Genomic DNA, 25,240 nt, shown 5'->3' on the forward strand with positions numbered 1-25,240 from the left:
AAGTACACGTGTGGGGGGTTATTGGGTTGTTTTTGTTTTTATTATGTATTTTGTGGTTTTATATTCTGTTTTTATTTTGTGAACCACCCTGAGCCTGCAGGTATAGGGCGGTATCTAAATTCTAATTCTTACTCCCAACAATAACAACAACAATAATAAACACCTTTCTATTTATAAATAAATAAATCTTGATTTCAGTGTGCTATATTAACTTTCATACGCAGAGATTTATTTTTTGTTTTTTTTTAAGTTTTCGTCTTGGTTTATTTAACATTTGCACGATAGGGGGTACATTCTTAAGGGGAGCGAACTCTTAGCTGACGGAATGCTCGGTTCGAATAAGTTATTTCAAATGCATAATGTTTTATTTCGAATTTTGTTTTTTTTTGGGGGGGGGGGGGGAATAACAGCTCCTAAGCCCCCGTCGCCTGCTTCGTCTGAGGCGAGCCACCCTTTCCCCTCGGGAAAGCTTCGCGCGCTCTTTGGCGAGACGCCCGTAGGCCCGCCCCCAACTGCTTTCCCCCGCCCCACCTCCGGCTCGCAGACACCCAACCCCGCTCCTCCCTATGCTTAACGTCACGGCTCCGGCCGCCGCGATTGGCCGAGGGCCGGCATAAAAAAACTCGAAGAGCGGGCGAGCGGGTGGCGCGGGCACTCGAGGTGGGCTCGTGCGAGCAGAAGCAATTCCTCTCAGGCCGCCGCCGCCGAAAGAGCCGTCCAGCCAGCGTCATGTCGGGCACCCGGGCGGCGACGGCCGCGTCCAATGACCGCGCCCCTCACCCAGCCGGCGCCGGTGGCCTGAAGCGGCTGCGGAGCGAGCCGGGCGGGAACCGGGTGACGGTGGTGCTGGGCTCGCAGTGGGGGGACGAAGGCAAAGGCAAGGTGGTGGACCTGCTGGCCACGGAGGCCGACGTCGTCTGCAGGTGCCAGGTGGGTGGTGGCACGAATTCAGCCCTTTTGAAGTCTTCCATGAAAGGCTCGCTGCCGCTTTTTCTGTTTGCTCTTGTATTTGTGTGACCTTTCTGTCCTGCCCTGCTTCCGAGGGAATCCCTAGTGGCTTATATGGTGGCGATGGTAGTTGCCGCCGTTTCAAATCCTTCCATTCTCCCTTTCAAGACTGTAGCCTTTCCCGGAGTTTCCACCCTCTTTTTATCCGCACAGCAACCCTGCGGTGTAGGCTAGGCTGAGAGAAGCACGACTGGCCCAAGGTCACGGCCACTGAGTGAGTTTCATGGCTGCGTTGAGATTTTAACCTACCGTAGGTCATATTCCTGCTCTCATCTCCTCTTCCTTTCCACTTATTTACTATTATTATTAGCTGCTATATCTCCAGTGGTTTGACCTTACCCCAGATGGTGCATTCTTCCATCGTCTCTTGAGACAGATGGATGCCAACAAGGAATCATCATCATCATCATTATTATTATTATTATTTTGGAGCTGGTTAGAGCGTGGTGATGTTAATGCCGAGGTTGCAAGTTTGTTCCCCGCATGGGACAGCTGGGTCCCTCAGGGTCCCTGCCAACTCTACAGTTCTATGATTTTTGGTGCATTAATCCTTATTGTTTACCCCTCCTCTATCCTCCCCCCCCCCCATATTTACCCTTCTTCACTTTCTTCCCACCCACCTTACTTTGCGTCCTCCATTGCTGCTACAGCACAGAGGAGAGTGGCGCCCTTTAACACTTGCTGCAGACTGAATGCCTCTGGGAAGAGGAAAGTAAGCCCACACGCCTTGAGCTACAAATAGAAATAGCTGACCCTTGGCGATAAATGACATAAGATCCCGAGATCCAGACAAGCATGGTCTCAGTGCCCCAGAACCTGTGCGTCTGGACAGTAGTGAATCTGCCGGGGGCGGGTATTTGCAGCAGGTGTCAGGTGACGACCGTCTGCAAGGGAAGGTTGCTGAAGGTGACTAGAGCAGCTCAACACTCACACATAGTATGCATTATCGTGGGCCAAGCTAAATGTGACGAAGGTAGCAGTGTTTCTTTATTCTGCCTGCCTGCCTTCTCCAGTCACACATATTAAGACTCTAAATGAGCCGGTCGAGGGTGGCAGCGGTAGTATAGATTTAGGATTGGGGAGATGGGGGTTCATAGCCATTAAGCCAATTTGAGTAGTCACATTTTCTGTCTAGCCTACTTCACAGGGTGGTTGTGACGGTAAAATGAGCTGTGTGTCTGTGCACTCACTTGAGGAATGGTGAAATAAACCAGATATGTGAAATGTACCGGTAGTTGTGTATTGTCCAGTTCTTTCCACTATTAGTCTTGTTGTGGGGTTTGTGAAAATGACACACTGGGACTTGGGAACATCTTTCAATTGCAATTAGTAATCATCTGGCGGCTTCTCTCTGAACAAGCGCCTCATCCGGCCAGGTTCAAGGTGTTATTGTTGGCATATAAAACCCTTAACAGCTAGGAGCCAGTTTGTGGGTTTGCCTTGCCCCATGTATGCACTCTCGGCTGCTTTGGTCTGTGGAACTGTCACTGTTACAGGCACTACAAAATACATGTTTTGCAGTTGTAAGAAATCAATCTAATAAAATGTAGGCAGTGCCTGCACTTCAGAACTCCCTGCCTGTTGACATCAGGTGCCTTTGTTGGACTCTTTTCAAGGTCTGCTCAAAAACTTTTTGTTTAAGGAAGCCTATCCAAGCACGTTGATGGGACCCAGGTGGCGCTGTGGGTTAAACCACAAAGTCTAGGGCTTGCTGATCAGAAGGTCGGCGGTTCGAATCCCTGCCACGGGGTGAGCTCCCGTTGCTCGGTCCCAGCTCCTGCCCACCTAGCAGTTCGAAAGCACGTCAAAGTACAAGTAGATAAATAGGGACCGCTCCAGCGGGAAGGTAAACGGCGTTTCCGTGCGCTGCTCTGGTTCGCCAGAAGCAGCTTTGTCATGCTGGCCACATGACCCGGAAGCTGTCTGCGGACAAACGCCGGCTCCCTCGGCCTATAGAGCGAGATGAGCGCCGCAACACCAGAGTCGGACACAACTGGACCTGGTGGTCAGGGGTCTCTTTACCTTTACCTTTATCCAGGCACGTTGTTATTGACATGTTTTACTCTTTTACTAGTAATTTTATTTATTTTTAAATGCTTTGAATCATTTTGAAGTGGTTTTTATTTATAATTTTAATATTTCATGTGAACCACTTAGAGGTTTTATTACAGTCAAGCGGTTTTATAAATTTTGTTAAATGCAAATAAATCTGTAGACGGGTCCTCTCCATGGCACTAAAGAAATTATTCTGAGAAATTCATGTTGCTATCCATTAATTGTTTTCTGCCTGGGCATACTTTCTAACTAACCAGAGCACTTCATCAGTTTATTTAAAATATCTATCTAGTGCTTTTCATAACATATCACAAGGTGGTTCACAAAAACAATGAAGTACAAATAAAAGGTAAGATCATCAATATAACTGGTCAGGGAAAAGGCCTCAGAGAACAGATGACTCTTTAGCAGGCATTGAAATGGCAGCCTTCCTTTCTTTTGGAGAGGAGGTTGTTCCACCACAATGGCAACATCTGCAAGTTGTGCCTTGACCTGGGAAGGCTCAGTAGAAGAACTTAGTGATTGGGCAGGTCTGTATGGATAAGACATTCTGTTAGGTCAGTGTTTTTCAACCTTTTTTGGGCAAAGGCACACTTGTTTCATGAAAAAAATCACGAGGCACACCACCATTAGAAAATGTTAAAATTTTTAACTCTGTGCCTATATTGACTATATATAAAGTAATTCTCTTGAATAGGAATCAAATAAACACAATTTTCCCCACGGCACACCAGGCAACATCTTGCGGCACACTAGTGTGCCGCGGAACAGTGGTTGAAAAACACTGTGTTAGGTAACATAAGAACAGGGTAGTTGGGTCAGACTATTGGCCCACAAAGTCTAGCACAGTGGCTGGACCTATGGGAAGCCCCACAAGCAGAAATTAGTGGAACAGCACTCTTTCCACTTGTGATTCCCAACAACTTTTATTCAAAGACATATTTTCTCCCAACAGTGGAGCTAGTATACAGTATAGCTTTCATGGCTACTAACCATTGACAGCCTTATGCTCCATTAATTTACCTACCCCACTTTTAAAGCTGGTTTTGCCAACTATTTCATCTCGTGGCAGTGGATTTCTCTGTCTGCTGTGTTAAGAAATACTTCCTTCTGTCTGTCTAAAACCTTCCAACATTCAGGTTCATTGAATTCTAATAGTATGAGAAAGGGAGAAAAATATACCTGCTTTCTCCTCGCCACACATCATTTTATACACCTCTGTCATAACTGCCCTATTCACCTTTTTTCTGAACAAAGTTCCAAATGTAACCTTTCTTTTGGGGAAGTTGTTCCACTCCTGATAATTTTGGTTGCCCTTTTGTAACATTGTGTAGCTACAGTAACCTTTTTGACATGTGGCGACAGTTCGGACTCTGTATTATACAGTCATACCTCTGGATATGTTAGTTGCGTGTTGTGTTCATCACGGGATGCGAATGCGCCGAACCTGGAAGTACCGGAACGGTTTACTTCCAGGTTCGGTGCTATGTGCAGAAGCGCCAAATCGCGCCTTGTGCATGTGCAGAAGTGCCGAATCGTGTCATGCACATGCACAGACGCGGCGCTTCATGTTGTGTTCTGCTCATGTTGCAAACGGGGCTCTGGAACGGATCCCGTTCGCAACCAGAGGTACCACTGTATAGGATTTATTTTTTTGTTTCAGTATGCATCGCTTTGCACTTGTTTACAGTGAATTGCAGTTGACATTTTAGTGCCCATTCACCTAGCTTTGGGATATCCTTTTGGAGGTGGTCCCAGGTTGTTTAGGTTTAGGGCTTTGTAGGTTAGTACCGAAACCTTAAACCTGGCCCAGAAGCTGATTGACAGCTAGTGCCTTGCTTTTAAGAGCAGTGTTACAGGTTCGTGGTAAGAACCTTGGCATCTAGCGTTCACCACGTTCTGTATCAGCTGCAGCTTCTGGACCAAGAACAGTGCCATATAGAACACATCTGCAGTAGTTCACTCTTGAGTTTATCAACATGTGTCACTGTGTCCAGAAGGTGTTGCAGCTGGCATACCTCCTGAAGCTCTTAAAGGTGCTTCCAGCCACACAGCTGCTTCAGCGACAAAGATGTATCAAGGAGCACCCCTAAACTATATGTCATCTGCTTCAGGGGAAGTGCAACTCTTTTCGAATTGCACAGCTCCCAGAACGGTGGATTGTCTAGCCACAAGACCTCCAACTTACCAAGATTCAGCCACAGTATGTTGGGCATCATTCTGCAGCATCCAGACACTAATCTAGAATTTGCATGGCCACACCTGTTGCAAATGCAACTGGTAAATAATGCTGGGTATGAATACTGATTATACCATGCTTGAAATCCCTTAATGTCTACTCCCAGTAGCTTCATATTAAGGCTAGAGGGAAGCTGATACCATTGCAAGAACTCTCAAGTTATCTCTTCACATTTTTTTAAACTCAGGTTCTGCTTGCATGCTTCCTATAAACATCTGGTTGATCACTGTGAGAACAGGATGGGTCACTGGCCTGATCCAGCTTGCTCTTATGTTCTCATTTTTAAATCTTATGATAGTTTAGGGAAGTTTTTAATCTGTGATATTTTAATATATTTTAATATTTGTTGGAAGCCGCCCAGGGTGGCTGGGGTGACCCAGCCAGATGGGCAGGGTAAAAATAATAAATTATTATTATTATTATTATTATTATTATTATTATTATTATTATTATTATTATGTAATGATATGGATTTTTAAAAATAGTTTGTTTTCCGTCAGTGAATTTAAATTTCTCTGTGTTTTTCATAGTTCTCTTCCCCCCACTTTATTTTTACACATTTTTCAAATTACATAAAACATATTACATCCATTCATCATCTTATCATCCTAGTCTATATTCTTTAGTTTGCTACATCTCCTTGTCTAGTCAACTACTGATCATAAGCTTATCCCACTTGCCAGTTAACCTTGATACCTCCTTTTGAAAAATATTCTCCCAAATATTCCCACTCAATTTGTTTAGAGCTTTTTTCAGTACAGTCAAGGCTTTTATTGGGTCATCATCTGTTTAGCACACAGTATTAAATCCTCAGGAAGTTAAGGTACATTCTTAAACATTTCATCTCGAAAGAGGAAGTAGAAAATATATATTCAGGATTAATGGAGGTTATTTAAAACCACAATAATAGAGGCTCAGATTATGAAATTCAAGCGGATGCCAGCTGCTTTATGAGCAAAATCAAGGAAACCATGAAAGGCAAGAATACTTCCTTAAAAAAAAAAGTCTTGCCCAACTGAGAACAGGAGCACAAACTGCGCCAAACAATCAAAGCAACTGAACAACATGCATCTTAAATTCTTTTAAGCTGAATAAGAGGCACTTGGACAGTTAGATGGAAGGCCAGGGGAGAGAGAAGCTGACTACATTATTTGCCTTCCCTGTGGAAGATGTTGGGCATATTCTGATGTCAGAATGAGGTGTTGGGGTGGGGTGGGAAGGTAACTGAAGAGTGAAGTCAAAGAGAGATGTTAAGAAATAAAAAATGAGAGGTCTCACTATTACACCCAAGCATTTAAACAACACAGTTCTGAGTTCAGAAATATGTCTGAGTTCAGTAAATCCGAGTTCACTGGTGCTTATTCTCAAACAGGTTTGTGTTGGTTTGCCTCTCAAGAGTACTCAAATGTGAGCTGATAATTTTAACAAAAATCTTCATCTTGCCACTTATAAATACCTCTTTAGCTAGATGTTTGAAAGGTAGTCATCATAATCCCATTAAAAAAACAACACAGGATTAAGAGTAGAGCTGGGATTTCTGGCTTTTAATACCACAGAGTTATCTATGAAAATGAAAGCTGGTAACTTATTTATGCTGTCATAAATTTAAATTAAGAATGAGTGCAGGTGTATATACTTTATGTAGTGCTAAACAAAAATCAGAACTCCCAAGTCTTATGGGTTAAATTATTTATATAGCCCAACACTGGTGTTTTGCTGTGGTGATCTGATACATTTTGGTGCCACAGAGGCAGAAAATCTAAGTAGCACCACCCATGGTGGTAAAAAAAATCTCTCTTTGGCGATCACTCATAGCCGAGTAAGATTGTCTTGCATAAACATTCTTTTAACAGTGAGAACATAAGTGACTGTGGAGGCCAATTCTGGACCCACACGTCCTTCCACAGTGGGGATATTGGTTCCCGGGCAGGAGTTGATCACGGTGTGGATTTGCCAAGCGTGCCTTCCTCTTAGCATGTTTCTCCCTTTCATCCTGAGTTTGAGCGTCTTCAAAACACATGACACATTTGGTAAAGGCTGTTCTCCAACTGGAGCACCCGCAGGCTAGTGTTTCCCAGTTCTTGGTGTTTATACTACTTTTTTTTTTAGATTTGCCTTGAGAGAGTCTTTGAACCTTTTTTGTTGACCACCAGCATTACGCTTTCCATTTTTAAGTTCGGAATAGAGTAGTTGCTTTGGAAGATGATCATCAGGCATCCGCACAACATGACCAGTCCAACGAAGTTGATGTTGAAGAATCATTGCTTCGACACTGGTGATCTTTCTTCATACAGTACACTGATATTAGTTTGCCTGTCTACTGTGTGGTGTAGTGGTTAAGAACGGTAGACTCGTTATCTGGGGAACCGGGTTCGCGTCTCCGCTCCTCCACATGCAGCTGCTGGGTGACCTTGGGCTAGTCACACTTCTCTGAAGTCTCTCAGCCCCACTCACCTCACAGAGTGTTTGTTGTGGGGGAGGAAGGGAAAGGAGAATGTTAGCCGCTTTGAGACTCCTTCGGGTAGTGAAAAGCGGGATATCAAATCCAAACTCTTCTTCTTCTTCTTCTTCTTCTTCTTCTTCTTCTTCTTCTTCTTCTTCTTCTTCTTCTTCTTCTTCTTCTTCTTCTGTATGCTTGTGAAACATGGACCACTTTCACATGCCATCTCCAACTTCTTGAAAGATTCCATCAACGGTGGTAAAAAATAATAAGTCAGTGGTGGGGTAGCTGTGCTCTCCTGGCTGCAGGTCAGTCACTGCTGCTCACTGGGAAGTAGATGGGGAGAAATGTCATGTCCCCCTTGCTCCTCTTCTTGCATCAGCTGTTAAGCAGCAGTGATGTGCCTGATCGGAAGCCAGGTGAGTGTTTGTGTCCCACCGCACTGTTCCTTGCTGAAATAAGCTAAAGCCACAATCATGCACTTACCTGGACATAACCCTTCGTGAACAGAGTGGGGCTGCCTTCTGAGTATGCTTGCACGCCCTTTGATACAAATAACTGAACTTTTATTGACATCCTTTTAATGATATCCCAATATCGTTAAATGGTGGAACAGTCTCCCTCAGGAGGCTGTGGACTCTCCTTCCTTGGAGGATTTTAAGCAGAGTTGGATGGTCATCTGTCATGGATGCTTTAGCTGAGATTCCTGCATTGCAGGAGGCTGGACTAGCTGACCATCAAGGTCCCTTCCAACTCTGTTTCTATGAATATCTGCCACTTTAAAACTGGCCCTTTTATTACCCAGAGTGAGGCAGCCTGTCTAGTAACATAAGCGAAAAAACAAAGCAAAAATCCCATGCGTCCTCGGGAAGCTTGCTTCTGACAGCGTGAAAGACAGAGAAGAATAAAATGGGTAGTGAGGTGAGATGCAGATACGTAGAATCATAGAGTTGGAAGGGACCATGAGGATCATCTAGTCCAACCCCCTGAAATGCAGTAATATGCAGCTATCCCTTAACGGGGATTGAGCCTGCAACCTTGGTGTTATCAGTTATAGTTTCATGATTGGTTTTGTTTCAGTCTCTCTCTTAGGTTTTGAATGTGGGTATCTTAATTTATTTTTACATCTCAAAAGATGTTGTTCGTTAATACATTTTGGAGGCAACCTTGTTTATGCTTCTTTGTTTATTATATCTATCTCCCGGGCATCTGTTTGCATCTGAAGAAATAGCCTCACTTATGGGAGTCCTTACAGCTGTGGAGGATTTAAAACTACATGGTGACATTGCTATTTTAAACTTGGGCTTCTCCTTTGGGTACTGATAAAATCGCTCCAGGATCACCCGTATTATATGAGAAGGTCAAGTTTAAAGTTACCAAAGCTCTGTAAGAAAACAAGGCTGGCTTGCAGTGCCCTCATCAAAATTTTAGGTTTATTATCCTGGGTAACAATCAAGTCAGTAACTGAAAATTAAGTTCAAATGATATTTGTTTTATCTTCTTTGTTGTTTGAATTTATGATACTTGCAGGCAAGTTAATATCAAAGCTCACTTCCTTGTATAACTTGCCTGGGTGAGTAGGGTGTTAATACTGTATTTATATAATTTGATGAAAGGGAACAGAGGCAATTTTACTGTCTAGTGCCTTTTAATCTAGACTTTTAATCACTGCAGTATTTTTGTTTAATTTGTAGACACAGAAAATACAAAAGGCATCTTATGAAATTTGTCTACATAATCATAAAAAGCCCTCTTGGGCTACTTGTGTACATAGCACATGCTGTGCAGCTCAGTAAATATGTTTTGCTCTTTTCCCTCTTAAAAGTCACATTTATTCCCACATCACCTTGATGATTGTTTGCATATGCATTACAAGTGTTTCTAATTTGAAATGGAGAAGGGACCTTTAATTAGAATTAAGGTGTCTTGTGAAAAGGCCAACAGCTGTAAGAGAAGAGTAGTTACTGAGTAAGATTAAATAAATAAGAGAGATTTAGTAATAGCAGCTGGGCTCACTTCTACAGTAAGTGCTTTCCATATCATAATGGTGTCAAAATGCAAAATGTCCATGGATGTTTTTCGGAGTGGAGAATCTTACAAGAAACTATATTTGGGTTACATTAATTTAATTTTGTTTTGCTTTGTAAGTAACATGTATGTAAAGTTGTGCATATATATATATATATACACACACCTGACATTTACAGAAGGTAAAATAAAAATTCTTTGGTTTTCCAAAAGCAATATTATGTAGACTTATCAATGTAAATGTTGCCCAGTCACAAAAATAATAGCAGATCTGAATTTCTCACACCCAAACATATATTTTTAAGACCCCCTCAATGAAGAAATTTGCGACAATTAAGATTCAATTAGCAGCTACAGCTGAAAGATTTTTAAGGAGCAGAGGAGCCAAAAGTTAGTGCTCTTACAGCAGAGTTGATGATGCCATGTAGTCCTGTTTTTCTCTGATGGAATGGTGGATGTGGATAACAGTTGTAGGAGGAGTCTGGCAGAGCTGGTCTTAACAACAGAGCAGATGGAAAAGCTCTGCAATCTGTTTTATGTGACCTACCTTAGTACAGTAAAAGGCAACAAACGAATATTGAAGTAAATGAATTAAATCAGTTACAGAGTAATCCTAAGTGGTGGTAGTGGGAGTGGTGGGAGTAAAGTGACTTGGGGGGCAGTGGTGCTGTTTTTCTTCCTTTTTTTGTCTTGGCAGATCTCCATCCACCCTCATCCCCACCCCTTCTGAAGCAGATGAGCAGTGAATAACAATAGCAGTTCAAATCCTTAATATAGTTAGGCTGAAATTCAGTTAACTATGAATGCGATTAAAAAACATGAACACATATTTTCAGTCCAAATCAATAGCATTCTTTGCTTATAGTAAAAACAGGTTAACATTAAGTAATCATTTTTTGTATTTGTTTTGGCAGGGTGGAAATAATGCAGGCCATACCGTGGTTGTTGATGGGAAGGAATATGATTTTCACCTCTTCCCTAGTGGTATAATTAATCCCAAGGCAATTTCTCTAATTGGTAAGTATAAATGTCTTGTTTGGAGACTTGAGATTCAAGTTGGGGAAATTCAGCTATAAATGGATTCTTTATTGCGTGAGCAATAATATTTATTGTTTCCACTTTCCACTACTGCAGCTTGAATCGGGTTAAGTTTAAACAATAAGACAAGATTAAACACTCAGTTTTTTCTTCCCTCCTTTGATATCACAGGTGACCTATTGACTGTCACTAGTGTGGAAAATAAGAAATTTCCAGAAGATTCAAAGAGAAGCAATTGCATAGAGGGTTTTTTTGGTGGGGGGTGGGTAATCCTCCTGTATCTTCAGCATGGTTGCCATTGCTCCTGGAATTTAATTAGCAGCTTTATAAAAAGTAATAGGAATTCAAGTATCAAAGCAGTCTATAGAAGATCTACTAAGTTTGGACTTGTATGCTTGATTGAATGGTCCATTCACTAGCATTCCAGGTTAATGCATTGAAGGGATACAGATCAGGCATAGGCATACTCGGCCCTCCAGATGTTTTGGGACTACAACTCCCATCATCCCTAGCTAACAGGACCAGTGGTCAGGGATGATGGGAGTTGTAGTCCCAAAACATCTGGAGGGCCAAATTTGCCTATGCCTGGATACAGAACTTATGTTTTTATGTGTTAAGCCACCCAGAGTGGCTGGGGCAACCCAGCCAGATGGGCAGAGTATTGTGGTGGTGGTGGTGGTGGTGGTGGTGATTGATTGATTGAATGATTACTTCAGTTAATGGAGTTGGGAAAGCGTTTGACTTAAGCATTAGGACAGCTGCTAGTACCCTAATGCTTTGTGCGTTACTTTGAAAGATGACTGTTTAATGGTTTGCTGTCACAATTACACGTTTCTATGTCTTTTTTTAGGGAATGGGGTGGTCATACATTTGCCAGGCTTATTTGAAGAAGCTGAAAAAAATGAGAAAAAAGGTTTGTATGTAATGTTTTGATTTTCTTTAAAAGCAGTGTATTTTTCCTATCGCAGGTAATTTCACATTTATCAGGGGAATTTACAGGTCATGGTTAAATAATAGTATGCCTAAACCTGCATGCATTCAAATAATAAGATGCTTTAGGCATACTATTATTTAAACATGACATCCAAATCACAAGTGAATAAACAGACTGTATGAATGTTTCTGGAATGTTCACCTGGTAAAGAGCTCCTGAAGTTTGTTCCACGCATTGCCTGCCACAGCAATATCCAGAGGAGGCTCCTCTTAATGTCACATATCCTCATTTGCAAATCACAATTGAGTAAATATGCTGCCACAGAACTGAGTTCCTTGAACGCAAGCAGGGGTAATTAATGTTTCAAACAAACACAAAACTGCTTCATATATTTGCATTGTACAACTCCTACTATGACAGGAGGTGAAAGTCAGTTAGCTTAATATAGCTGTGGAGGGAGTTGTGTGTAAAAAACGACAACCCAACAATATTGGGGGCTCCTTGCTATGTGAACTTTGCCCTCTTAACAAAAACTACTCCATATGGAGCACATATTGATTTTGTTCTGGTTTTGCTCATAATACATGACATGTGTATTTGCTGCGTCTGCGTTTCTTTTCTTTAAATAAATTATTTTAAACTGATGGGACAGCTGAATAAACTCGTACCTCGGTGTTGTAGCCTCTTGGGAGCAGAAACCTAACTGGCACTGCATTTCTTCTGACAGGTTTAAGAGACTGGGAGAAAAGACTCATCATATCAGACAGGGCACACATTGGTAAGTGGCAGTCTGGTAGAGAAAGTTTTTATATACAAACAGATTATAGACACTTCTAGGATCTTTGTTGGCCATCCAAACCCATTATTTGCACTGAGGAGAGTTTGTGTTTCGTAACATAGATGGTGAGTAATCTCTGTTTGAATATGCTCAGTGCAATAATTAAGAGTTTAAAAAAACCTACCTCCCCCTGCTTAATATGTATGGGGCTGGATCAATACTTCCCATGAGTTGATTTCATTGACCGGGTACTCGAGTGGAGGAGGTGGGGAGGTGATTCTTGCCAATTACTCCTTGCTCCTGAAGTTCCCTGAAAACCTGTTATGGGTTTTTGAAGCAGGGGGGAAGCCCCAGAATAGCTGCAGGGGAGAGATGGGCTCTGCAAAATTTGCCTTCTCCTTCCCTTCCTCCAGCAGGTGCTTCTGCTGAACTAGTCCCTTATGTGAATGCCAATATTGTGATTAAGTTCATTATACAACAAAATTAATACATATATATATATATATATATATATATATATATATATATATATATATGTATTTAGCATAAGTTGCTAACTGCTGGATATCAGTAGTACTATGTATTGATAATATAACACCAACCTTTTATATGCATCAATTTATTGTTAATAACTTTCAGTATAAAAATGCCAAGTGTGGTGCAAAAGCCTATTAATTTTAATAGAACAAGGAGGGAGCATTTACCTATACCTTCCAGTAGTAGAAATTATTTTTAATAAGATACATTTAAAAGTTGCTGGCAGTTTTGTATTTAGCATTTAATGCTGTTGTTTCTGGAAAATAAACCCCAGATATCGTCCAAAATATAAATAGCTTACAACATTAACAAGGTAACAAAACAAATGCAGACGCAGAGACAGTTGGAGCAGGCAGTCCATAAACATCACGGATCCAATGTCTGGATCCAATCCAGTTGCCTGGCTCTCAGAAATGATGTTACTAAGAATCACAAAGGCTTATTTAACTTGGTCACTTTGCTACTCAAATAATGTGTGAGAGACACCTGAAAGTCAAACTTTTTGTCTCCTTTGATTCTTCTCCATGCGGCTTCTCCTGTGCTGTGCAGTGTTTGATTTTCACCAGGCAGCGGATGGACTTCAAGAAGTGCAGCGGCAAGTGCAAGAAGGGAAAAAGTAAGTATGCATCTTGGTATACCTGAATTCTGCTACATTGATGTGGCTTAAGTCTGTAAGAATAGGGTGCCCTGTATTTGATCCCCTCAGCATATTAATAAATAAATAAAAATGATAAATACACATTGACTTCCAAGAGAGCTCTGCATGACCAAACTCTAGATTTACAGGGACCACAGGCAACAAGACAGCACCATGATCTTAAATGGGGCATATTGAATTCCTGGATGGAGTAAAAATTATGCTGTGTGATGTTGAAGAGAATAATAGGGGCCCAGACATAATGGAAGCTCCTGCTCAGAAAAGGCTGATCCAGCAAACTTTTAGTTTTTATTGCCCTTAAGTAATTACCAAAATATCAAGGGTGTAGTATATGTGGTGCTGATCTCACAAGAAGTCTGGTTGTTTCTGCTCTAGGCTACTTCAGGGCTGCCGAGGTAGTGGTATTTCACAATCACCTGGAAGCAGAATTAAAACAGTAGTTCCACATGACCATATTGTGCTTTATTTCCCATAAAAATCCTACAGAGCCTGTTGCTTAGTATTTTTTAATTGAAAGTAAGTCTTGCTCAACAATGGTTCCACTTACTCACTCCTAGCCCTTTAATTGTTTTCACATCAGCCACGGTATTTCTGAATTGAACTTTCAGTTAGTTCTTGGTACCTACTGGCATATAATTGTGGTTTTTTAAAAATAAACAATTTATCTGGCTTAACAGAATAAATAAGACATTAGAAGACATGCTGGCAGGGTTTCAATTAACTCATTAATTAAAAGGATGAGTTCAGGAAACCGAAGAATCATAGAGTTGGAAACGACTTCAAAGGTCATCTGCCATTGCATGAAATCAGCATCAATGATAGGTGCCCCAAAAGATTGGGGATACTGCCAAAAGAAACACTGGAACGAGGCATTTTGACATCAGTGTCATCTGGAGTCTATAAAAAAGGATCAAATTATTTCTGTTCTGGAGAAAATAGCTGGTTTGTTAGCAATGCTCATGAGCTCAGTTAGGCTGAGGATGGTGGCTGTCCCTGGGTCAATACCCACTCTTCTTATTAGCTCTTCCACCTCCATGCAAGATGTTCTGCTACAGGTCCTGCATTTCAGAACATGGTGGCTCTTCCTTCGTGGCACTACGCAGAAATGGCAACATGTTGCTTCCTAGTTATGGGAAACTTGGGCACTATTGGTATCCTATACAACTTGGACATTAAAACGACATTAAGTTGTCCGGAGGCAGATATAATGGTGTTTGAAATACCAGCCTGATTCTCCATGTGAGCTATATATTAGAGGTAACAAAATTGATGTATGGCAGTCTCTCCTTCTGCAGTGCCCCATTGTTCAAGATGTTTCCCTTAATAATGAAGTTGACTAGACCAAAAGATATTTGCAATCTGGTCTAGTCAAATTCAACACTCTTTGATTGATTGGTTTAGGCTTGGAGAAGCAACTGCAATTGGAAAAAAAGAGCAGCTGGGATTTCCCCCTTTCCTCCATTATATTTGTAGAGTTACTGAAGCTGCTGCTAATCCTGGATCAGATAAGGTGTAGCAATATTTGGGAATCCGCCCTCATGGTTCTATGGAAATAATGTTGCATGCATACCCTGAGACTTGATAAGAAATGCAGCAAGTAGTCCAGCTCACAGCTAGTCTCAACCCACCCAGGCAGGCCACAGAAGGAGATGCATTCTTTTCTGTAACTGTAGTTGGAATCTGATCCAACAGTGTTCCCTAGACATATCTCCTTCATGAAGCTTTGCAGCAGTTTATCTTCCAGATAGGTTGTATGTATGCCAGGATCCCACAGTGTCTGAACAACATGTGGTGGGGGGAATTCAGCTTCAAGTAAAAGTGAATTCCTCCTCATTAGGAGCAAAACCCGTCTTCCACCCATGATGGATGGCAAAGGTTTCCAGTATTTTACCAGGCTATGCTTGCAGTCATGCTTCTCTTCCTCCCAGTCCACCCCTGTCATGCCCCCGTACTAGCTGTTATAGTAGATAGGTCAGCGAGCTGGAAAGTGATACCTTGTTGACCTATTTAGAACAGCTCTGAAAGATCTGGCAGTGCAGTAATGAAAACAAGCAAACCTACCGGAGCATAGGAAGTTGGCATATTCAGTTTGGCATGAAAAGTCAGTTTTATGTACCTTGCTTTCTGGTCCTGTGCATTGTTTGTTGTGCAGTAGTGTAAACTTTGTTAATAATGCCTTTGCTGAAAGAAATCACGCTTAACAGTACGCAACTGAAGCAGATTCAAAGAAGGGTGACTGACCCCTAGTGGATGTGAAGTCTAGAGAAGGAAGATTGGGAGCAGATTGGAAATTAACTGTAAATTAACTAGGTTTCCCCACAGCACCACAAATCTGGTTAGCAAGTATGTGAGGGAATGGCAATGTAGAACTGGAGGTCAGGGAACCTGTTTATATCTTACCCATTATGCTTATTGTTTATATTTCTATGCTACCTTTTGTCAAAAGGGCTCCAGAATAAGACAGGGTGATAGATAGAAAGGGCAGGGCTGCCATTTGGGTAATCTGAAAGTGAGTAGTTACTTCAGCCACTGCTCCCACCACTGTTTCATCCATGTAGTCAGGCTTCAAGAGTGCTTGGTCTTAGTTCTGTATGCCATCGGTCTTCAACTGGTGAGTCAGACACTAACTTAAGAAGCGGGGGGTTGCATTCGCGGTACTGCCACTATTTTCTTCATTTGAAATGGAGAAACAAGCAAGAGAGTGTGATCAGACAAAAAGGACAGCATTCATTTATCTTTAGTAATTGTATAGAAGATTGTGTTTTTGTGTGTGTGCATGGCCAGCTTCTTTGGGAAAAATAAATAAACCTTTACGACTATTAAAAATACAGGAGCCCCACGTTCCTTTACATCTCAGCCAAAAGAGCAGAAAGAAACGGGCAAATAAATGGAGGAGAGAGGAGGGTCTTTTTTAAATGGTTTTGGTCATCAAGCAAAAAGTATACTTTCAACCAATTTCTATTCTAATGCATTCTAAAAATGTATGTGTCTTCATAAGTCTTCTTACTTCAAGACTTGATACCACTCATTTGTCTTCTTTCACTAGCATTGGCACAACAAAGAAAGGGATTGGACCAACCTATTCTTCCAAAGCGGCACGGACAGGACTTCGGATATGTGATCTTCTTTCAGACTTTGATGAATTTTCTTCAAGGTATCCTACTGAAGCACACAGCAAGAAGTGGGCGGGGATTTTTGCTTAACGTGAAATCTTTTTCTTAATGCTTCTATACCCCTTAAACTCAGGTAGGGGGAATTGGGAAGCTATAAGGAATAGGTGTGTAAATATTGTCACTTACAATTTCAGACAAACTGGTGCCTGGACAAGAGGTATTTACCAGGTCTCTAGTGGGCTTTAACAGGGTACTGCTCAGTCCATCTTCACAGGTTGAAAATAGGTCTCCTGTATCTTTTTTAGAGAATCCTTTCGTTTTGTGGCATTCTGTGTGACCTATAGCCAAAGTTCTTTATATAATAAGACCCAACTTTAAAAATATGTGTGCTAGTAAATTGTTGATATTTTACAGATTTAAGAATCTTGTTCACCAGTACAAGTCAATGTTTCCTTCTTTAGAAGTTGACACAGAAGGACAACTAAAAAAACTAAAGGTAAACTAGTAATACTTTAGTGTTTAAGACAATAAAGCAAGGTTATATAACTAAATTATATAACTTATTTTTATTTTCTATAAATAACAAAGACTATGAAATAGAAAAGAGTTTGAAACGGAAAGGGAAATTCGAAACTGATAGGGCATAGCATATGTGGAATGCAGTATATTGTTTTCCATTGATCTCAGAGTATTTATTTTACCTAGAAAAGATAGTACACTATACTGTAGTACAGTGATTGAAATCTTTCACTGTTAAAATACCCAGGACCAGCTTGCTTGTTGTACAGTACCTGTGGTCACAATCCACTAGGAACCTTTCCTGCGCAGCCCCTCAATATGAATGGGAGTTGCACAAGAACACTTTGGAGAGACTGTGAGCGGACACTTCCTAGACATTATGGTTTGGCTGATCGTTTGTTTTGGGGCCATTTGCCTCTGTAGCGATGTATGTGGCCTGAATTGTGCTGCCTATACTTGGGCTTAGGGATACTTGGCAGTTGGTATAACAGTGAATGAGAATTGTGGGCGTTCATGAGTCTGACTGTTGTGGGGCTCCAAGGAGCTTTCCGCTTATGTGCCAACTAGGGTTTTAAGGCATAGTAGAAAGGAATATGCATCTGTTTGATGGATATGTGGGATTATGCCTGACACGTTTAAATTTCAGAAGATGAAAGTACACTTGAGTTGCCCCAGATATAATGTTGACAGTATGAGTTACATTGAAAATGATTTGTGAACGCAGAAGACCACTTTCCATACTTGGGTTTTATCCCTTCTATCTGTATAGCAGTTTGGGCATTACCCTGAAAACGTGTGACTGTCCTGGGTAAAGTGAAACCTACAGGAAACTACCCTGATTTTATTCTTTATAGGTCCCTCCACCTAGTTAACAGTTTAGAAATGGTTACTTTCCGGTTTGGCTTTTGGTATGCTTTTATACTTGGCTTGCAGCCAATCTTCTAGAAACATTTGATTTAACCTTGTGTATATGTTGGATCTTGCAGGGCTATGCTGAAAAAATAAGACCAATGGTCCGAGATGGTGTTTATTTTATGTATGAAGCTCTGCATGGCTCTCCAAAGAAAATTCTTGTGGAGGGTGCCAACGCAGCACTGCTCGACATTGATTTCGGTACGTCTCCCTGTACAACATAATACTTTTCCGCCTCCGTAAGATCTCCTGTGTGCAGAGGTAGGAAAGGTTATACACCTGTTTCTCAGGTAAGGTATACACCTGGTGAGACGAAAGTTTATATACCTTCACTGAAATCTGGCTGGCCAGTGTGGGAAACAAGATGCTGAACCAGATAGGCAGAGCTCTTCTTCCATATGCATGCCTGCTTATTTGTGACACCTGCATGAATCTTCAGGCATGTTAGAAGACCTCTGAGATGTGAGTTAATTTTTGTGTTGGCTTGAGAGGAGTGCACCAAGTCAGAACTTACTATAATTTGAGGGAGTTACGATACTATACACTGCTAAAGGTACAGCTAGCTGTTCTTATCAGTCAACTAAACCACCTGTTCAGCCTCTCCCATTCTGTAACAGGGTACAGTACAAGGGCAAGGGGAACCTGTGCCTCTCCAAATGTGTTAAGAATCTACCTTTCATCAGTCCCTGCCAGCCTGGGCATTGGTCCAGAATGTTTGGAGTTGTAGTCCAACAACATCTGGAGGGCCACAAGTTCTCCATCCCTGGTGTATGTCCTTTTCTATCAGAATATATATGTGGAATTTTGCTCGTGCTTCATCTTCTGTGCTGTGCATACCTTCATCTTCCTTGACGTGACCAGGGGTCTCTTATCCCCATATTTTAAAGCACCTTGAAGTAGCTAACAATGCACAGGAGAAGCCATCTTGAAATAGAATAAGCAAAAGTCATGCATAGTTCATCTTCCTTTCTTTCGTTTGGCAGGCACATATCCCTTTGTGACGTCCTCCAACTGCACTGTGGGCGGTGTGTGCACCGGGCTTGGTATTCCTCCCCAGTATATTGGAGAAGTGTATGGTGTGGTGAAGGCCTACACAACAAGAGTGGGAATTGGAGCCTTTCCCACTGAACAGATAAATGTAGGTTTAGTGTTACCAAAGGCAAAGACATAAGGTCAGTGGGATAAAATGTCGTAACAAGATGAAGGTCTCCTGCTAATGCACACATGTCTAGACTATGCCAAGGGGCCGTATTTTATCTTGGGGCCACAGTAGATTCAACACAAATCTCAAGCTTCATTCCAAAGTAAGAAACACACCTATGTGATAACTTTACTCTTCTGGCTGCTTTAATTTTCTTATATATACTGCTTATGTACTCTCATAATTCTGTTATTTTAAGTACCACTGTTGCCAGGGTCATCCTTGATCTGAATCTAAAGTGATCTGTCAGTATCCTTGCAAAATCAGTGATACTTTCAATCTGGAATTTTTATTCTGCAGGATTTGTCTACATCTGCAGCTACTAGTTGGTGGATGCAATATCGCTGCTGGTGGTGGTGGGGAAAACAGCCCCTCCCCTCAAAAAACCATATTTGGAGACAACTATATCAAAGGCAACTGATTAAAATGAGCGCTAAAGACAGAATCATTACACAGTGTTATCTTGGTTCTCAAACTTAATCCATTCCAGAAGTCTGTTTGACTCCCAAAACATTAAAAAAAACAAGGCACAGCTTCCAATTGGTGCAGGAGCCCTGGAAACAATAGCCAACAACCACATTGGACATTCAGCTTCCAAAAAACGTTTGAAAACTGGAACACTTCCGGGTTGTTGGCGTTCGGGAGCTGATTTGTTTGTCAACTAAGCCAGTCGAGAACCAATGTTCCACTGTATAAGCTCAGATACTCTCAAATTGGTGATTTGGTAGATAGTGAACAAGGATTGACCTCTTTCCCTCTCCTCTGCTTTTACATGTAGCTTTCTTCTTTGTTTCCTGTGATGTGCAAACTGGCAGAAACTGTACTTTCAAAAGGGTTTCTGACTCTGGTTTGGAGGGCAAATGCTAACTAAGGTTTGCCAAACTGGATGTTGGGGTAAACTCTGATTACTGCAGAAGAGGATGCTCTTTTCTGATCCTCCAACTTTCATTTGGAGGCAAGGATTAACTGAACTGAGCATCCTTTATCCTATGACCTGCTCAAAGAATTTCTGTTAATAGTGTAGAATATATAATAAAAATAAATAAGAATAAGTGATTGATGAAAGAATATTTTTGATGATCTTAATGTTAGCTTTCAACACTGTATGTAGCGTTTCTCCATCTTTTCTGTACACATTCTTGTGAAACCCTGGTAGGCAAACATTCAGTGATGTCCATCAGATTTCTCCTTCAGGCATCTCATACTGTCCAGCATCCTAAATTGCATTGTTCAATTAAGCAGAAGCGCTTTTTCTGAGTAGGCAATAAAATACACACATTTTTTTTAAATTCGGATTAAAAATGTGTAATTAGTATGGAAATTAGAATTCTGGCTCTGGCTTTTAGTACATCCCACACCTGTTGAGTTTTAAATAAAGCAAATACATTACATTGATCACCTAATGCTTAGGATTAATGTTGCAGAAATCTCACCTAAATATTTGTCTCTGGCAGGAAATGGGAGATCTCTTACAGTCCCGAGGCCATGAATGGGGAGTGACCACAGGCAGAAAAAGGCGCTGTGGCTGGCTTGACCTTGTCATATTGAGATACGCCCATATGATCAACGGATTCACTGCGTAAGCATCACAGATTTTGAGCTACACTTGGAACTCATAACTTTTTATCCCGTGGAGTACAAATATGTAGGTAACCTTAAGATAAGATTAGCTTAGCAAAGTGTTATGTTTTGTGCATTGATAAGAGCCAACTGCTCCAGGTGTCATAAGGATGATAACATCTGTCTATATGGAATTGCTGGCAGGATTGCAATATACACTGTTTAGGAGGAGTGAAAGTGAAGCAGTCGATAAGAGCCAGGCAAAAGGAAGCCGTGTTCATGGACATGTGCTTTGTGGCTTGAACATGGAGTTGCTTGGCAGTTTGGCAAGATTAGGGGAAGGGGATGCAACACTCTGCACTGCACAGTTTAGCAAAGCTGGAACAGCAGTTGGCATTAACCAAGGTTCATAGGCTGCTGACCTAACCGAAAAACATGGTTGCTTGAAAGAGGAGGGTTTTGAAGCAAGAGGGCATGCAGTTCCATGGTCTGCCCCTAATCCCCTAACCCCTTAGCCCAAGGGTCAAGTTCAATTTGCACTGGCCCAATGAGCATGCCCTAGAAGTGGTTTCCTAGTCCGCTCTTGAGGTTTCCATTTTGGGTTGGTTCCAGCAGATCAGTAAGAAATTAAAAAAAATCACCCTCCACTGCATCTAGGTTTTTTAAATGCATTTGATACTTATGAATCAAACCTAATCTTTAAAATATATGCATGTAATGCTTGACTTCATGTTCTGCAAAGTTTCTGAACATGTTTATTAATGTATCTATAATATGCCTATTTATTATTTATTATTTATTCCGTGATTACTCTTGTGTTCATATTTATTCATTCAGTTTGGCCGAATGAATTTAGATAAAGACAGATGGAGGGGATTAAAGGTGTTGAGTGAAGATTTGTTTTACATGTAATTTTACCTCATGTTTCTTTTGGGCAGCCTGGCATTAACAAAACTGGATATTTTGGATGTATTTGATGAAATCAAAATTGGTGTAGCTTACAAGCTGGGTGGCAAAAGAATTCCATATTTTCCAGGTATGTATCGATTGCTTAGTTTCTTAACATCAGGCTTCCTCCCCTTCCTCCTTTTAACTGCTACATTACAAGTGTATGCACACAGTTAGCATGAGATTCTTAATCTCAGGGTTGTGGGTTCGAGCCCCACCTTGGGCAAAAAGATTCCTGCATTGCAGAGGGTTGGACTAGATGACCCCTGTGGTCCCTTCAGACTCTACAAATATATGATTAGTGCTGTTGCTTGTGTCAACAGGTCTCTAGAGTTGACTTCATACTTGTTTTTTAAAGTGCCATAATTTGCTAAACAGAACCAAATGCCCTCTCCATTATTCCCTATGTACATAGGAAGCTGTCCTTATATAAAGACAGACTATTGGTCCATCTAGCTCAGCACAATTGACACTGACTGGCAGTTGCTCTCCAGGGTTTCAGGTTGGAGTCTTTCCCAGCCCTGCTTAGAGACTTCAGAAATTGAGCCTAGGAATCTTTTTGTTTGCAAAGGACATGCTGTACCGCTGAGCTGCCATACATGTTTCATGCAATCTAGTTTAAATTCAGCCAATTACACTTTGAATTTTGTTCATGCCAGTTGATTGCAACCATTTAGCTCATAGAAACATCCTCACTTTGTCTCGTTTTTGAAGCTAACCAGGAAATACTGCAGAAAGTGGAGGTGGAGTATGAAACGATGCCAGGGTGGAAAACCGACACAACAAGTGCCAGAAAATGGGAGGAACTTCCACCTAAGGCACAAAATTACATTCGGTTTGTGGAGAACCATGTTGGGGTGGCAGGTACATATCGTTTTGGCACTCTTCCTAGGGGGCATTCCATGTGTCTACCAAACCATGCGAAATTATTTCCAGCTGGGTAGAAAGGTTGTTCCAGGTCTGGGGGGATTTGACTAGATCAGCGGTTCCCAAGCACTGTTTGCAGTACTCTAGAAAAACCTTGTAGTGATTGACCCCTCTCCTGTGCTTCCCTATCCAATGTTTAGAGCCATCCATGCTGAAGTCCTGCATTGGACTGTGCCCCCCAATCCAAAAGGCACCTTCCCCACAACATGTAAAAATAAATAAATCCCTGTGCCAGCTTTGAATATTTACAGGATCTGAACTGGCAGCCAATGACCAGGAACAATATATATTCGAGGCACAGGGGATACCTCCATGAAGATGTCAACCCATTGTCCAACTGTGGAAAAACGTGGATTCCATGTTAGGAGTCATTAGGAAAAAGACTGAAAACAAAACTGCCAATATCGTAATGCTGTTGTGCAAATCTGTGGAACGGCCACCTTTGAAATATTGTGTAGTTCTGGTACTCTCTCCTCAAGAAGGATATTGTAGAATTGAGGGGGGGGGGGGAGTTCAGAAAGGTAAACCAAAATAATCAACGGGAGGGAGCAACCCCATTTGAGGAAAGGTTACAGTATTTGGGGCTTTTTAGTTTACAAAAAAATGTGAGTAAGCAGGAAGATGAGATGTATAACATTTGCATGGTGGGGGGAAGTGGGCAGGGAGAAGCTTTTTGTGTGCCTTTTAAAAAATGAAGTAGGTCTGTATAACTTCAGAGGCAAATCACAAGAATAAAATGTTAAATGTTAAAACGTCTATCTGCTACTACACTGCAGTTTTGAGTTCATTTGCTCTTGAAGACTCTAGTCTACACATTAGGATTACATCATAAAATAGATTCCATTATGTTGTTTACTCCCCAAGTAATTGTTCTAATAATTTTTTATTTCTCTCCTCTTCAGTGAAATGGGTTGGAGTTGGAAAATCAAGGGAATCGATGATCCAGCTCTTTTAAACACACAAAGAACATATGTGCCAAGAAGCAGTTTATTGTACATCTGTTCCTTTCTGTACCCAAACCGAGATGAAGATGATGTTCTTCCTAGACTATGATTAGACATGCCTTGTACTTGTCATATTCTCAAGTAAATGTACCAGTATCCAAAAATTAGGAACACAGAATAAGAACAGAAATTTTGGGGAGGGGAATCTTAAGGTCACATTTAAAAATTGCCAAACCTGCACTGAATTATTTCTCCAACTTGCTACCAACAGTGAAGTTTATTCCAGATTGCAGAAGGTGTAAGGAGGAGGTTCCTATTCCTATGTCAGGAAGCAATAATATGGCAGTGTTCAATGTATGTGGCATTTAAAATTGTGCTGGTTATGGAGCACTGGACTTGTGTAAAAGCCAGCACAATTTAGTAATTCTCTTTCAAGCCCAGCAGTCAAAGCAACTACTTATTTTAGAAATAAAAGCTCTTCAGATATAAAGGGAAAAGAGATGCAAAAGAAGTTATGTCATGGGAGGAAGGAAGGCAATAGCTTAAGTCCTTTTTTTTTTTTGGCAGTGGGTCAAACTGGAAATAGCCGACAGACCTAAGGGATAAAGAGTTTCCCTTGAAATATTTCCCAATAGGCACTCCACATGAAGTCCTTCAGAGATGGTGCTCTCTTGTGCCATTGTACAGTAGGCACAAGGACAAAGAAACCACAGCAAAGTAAGAAAATGCCCCGGGAAGCCAATCTTTGCAACATCCTGAAGTGCATCACCAGATGGATAGTGTGTGGCTTCACTACATCCTTCATTGCAGCCGAGTAGATCCCCGGTCTTGGATCCTATGTTGCCAAGCCATAGCATGGATTCCCTTCCACCAACATTACTTGCCACTGTGCTGCTTGATCATCAACAGAATAAATAGGTAGATTTAAAAGAGGATTAGATAGATGGAGGATATCTACCTATCATCATCTAGTAACCCTCATGGCTGTGTTCTGTCACACCTGAATACCAGTTCTGGAGTGGAGAGCGTTGTACTTGGGTCTGCTTGTGTGATTCCTGTCGGCACCTGGTTGGCCACTGTAAGAACAGGATGCTGGACTGGATGGGTCACTTGCTTCAGCCAGGGGGCTCTTATGTGCTTAAAACAACTTAACTAGAGCGGCTCCTCGTCAGCCTTTCAAATAATGAGTACAGAATGATAGTGCTTTTTTCTATGGAGCTGTGCTGTTATGGACTGTGGAGCAATTCTTTTAAATACAATGAATGTCTCCAATCCCAGCAAAATAAGCAGTGTGTATGAAGGAGGAGCGACTGGCATGAGTTTGGCCAAACTGAGGGAGGCAGTGGAGGATAGGGGTGCCTGGCGTGCTCTGGTCCACGGGGTCACGAAGAGTCGGACACG

General features: G+C 41.5%; 1 protein-coding gene across 1 annotated transcript; it reads left to right on the top strand.

Annotated features, from left to right (window-relative positions):
• Positions 1-689: 689 nt before the first annotated feature.
• Positions 690-25,195, top strand: ADSS1 (adenylosuccinate synthase 1). The gene is made up of 13 exons (XM_033138529.1): positions 690-930; positions 10,685-10,787; positions 11,659-11,721; positions 12,470-12,520; positions 13,607-13,673; positions 16,762-16,869; positions 17,243-17,324; positions 18,334-18,460; positions 19,243-19,397; positions 20,915-21,039; positions 21,959-22,056; positions 22,683-22,832; positions 23,798-25,195. The coding sequence occupies exons 1-13, from the start codon at positions 730-732 to the stop codon at positions 23,848-23,850; spliced, it is 1,383 nt and encodes a 460-aa protein (XP_032994420.1). The 5' UTR covers positions 690-729; the 3' UTR covers positions 23,851-25,195.
• Positions 25,196-25,240: the final 45 nt, after the last annotated feature.

The sequence above is a fragment of the Lacerta agilis genome, chromosome 1 (genome assembly GCF_009819535.1).
Source record: "Lacerta agilis isolate rLacAgi1 chromosome 1, rLacAgi1.pri, whole genome shotgun sequence".
Lineage (NCBI taxonomy): Eukaryota > Metazoa > Chordata > Lepidosauria > Squamata > Lacertidae > Lacerta > Lacerta agilis.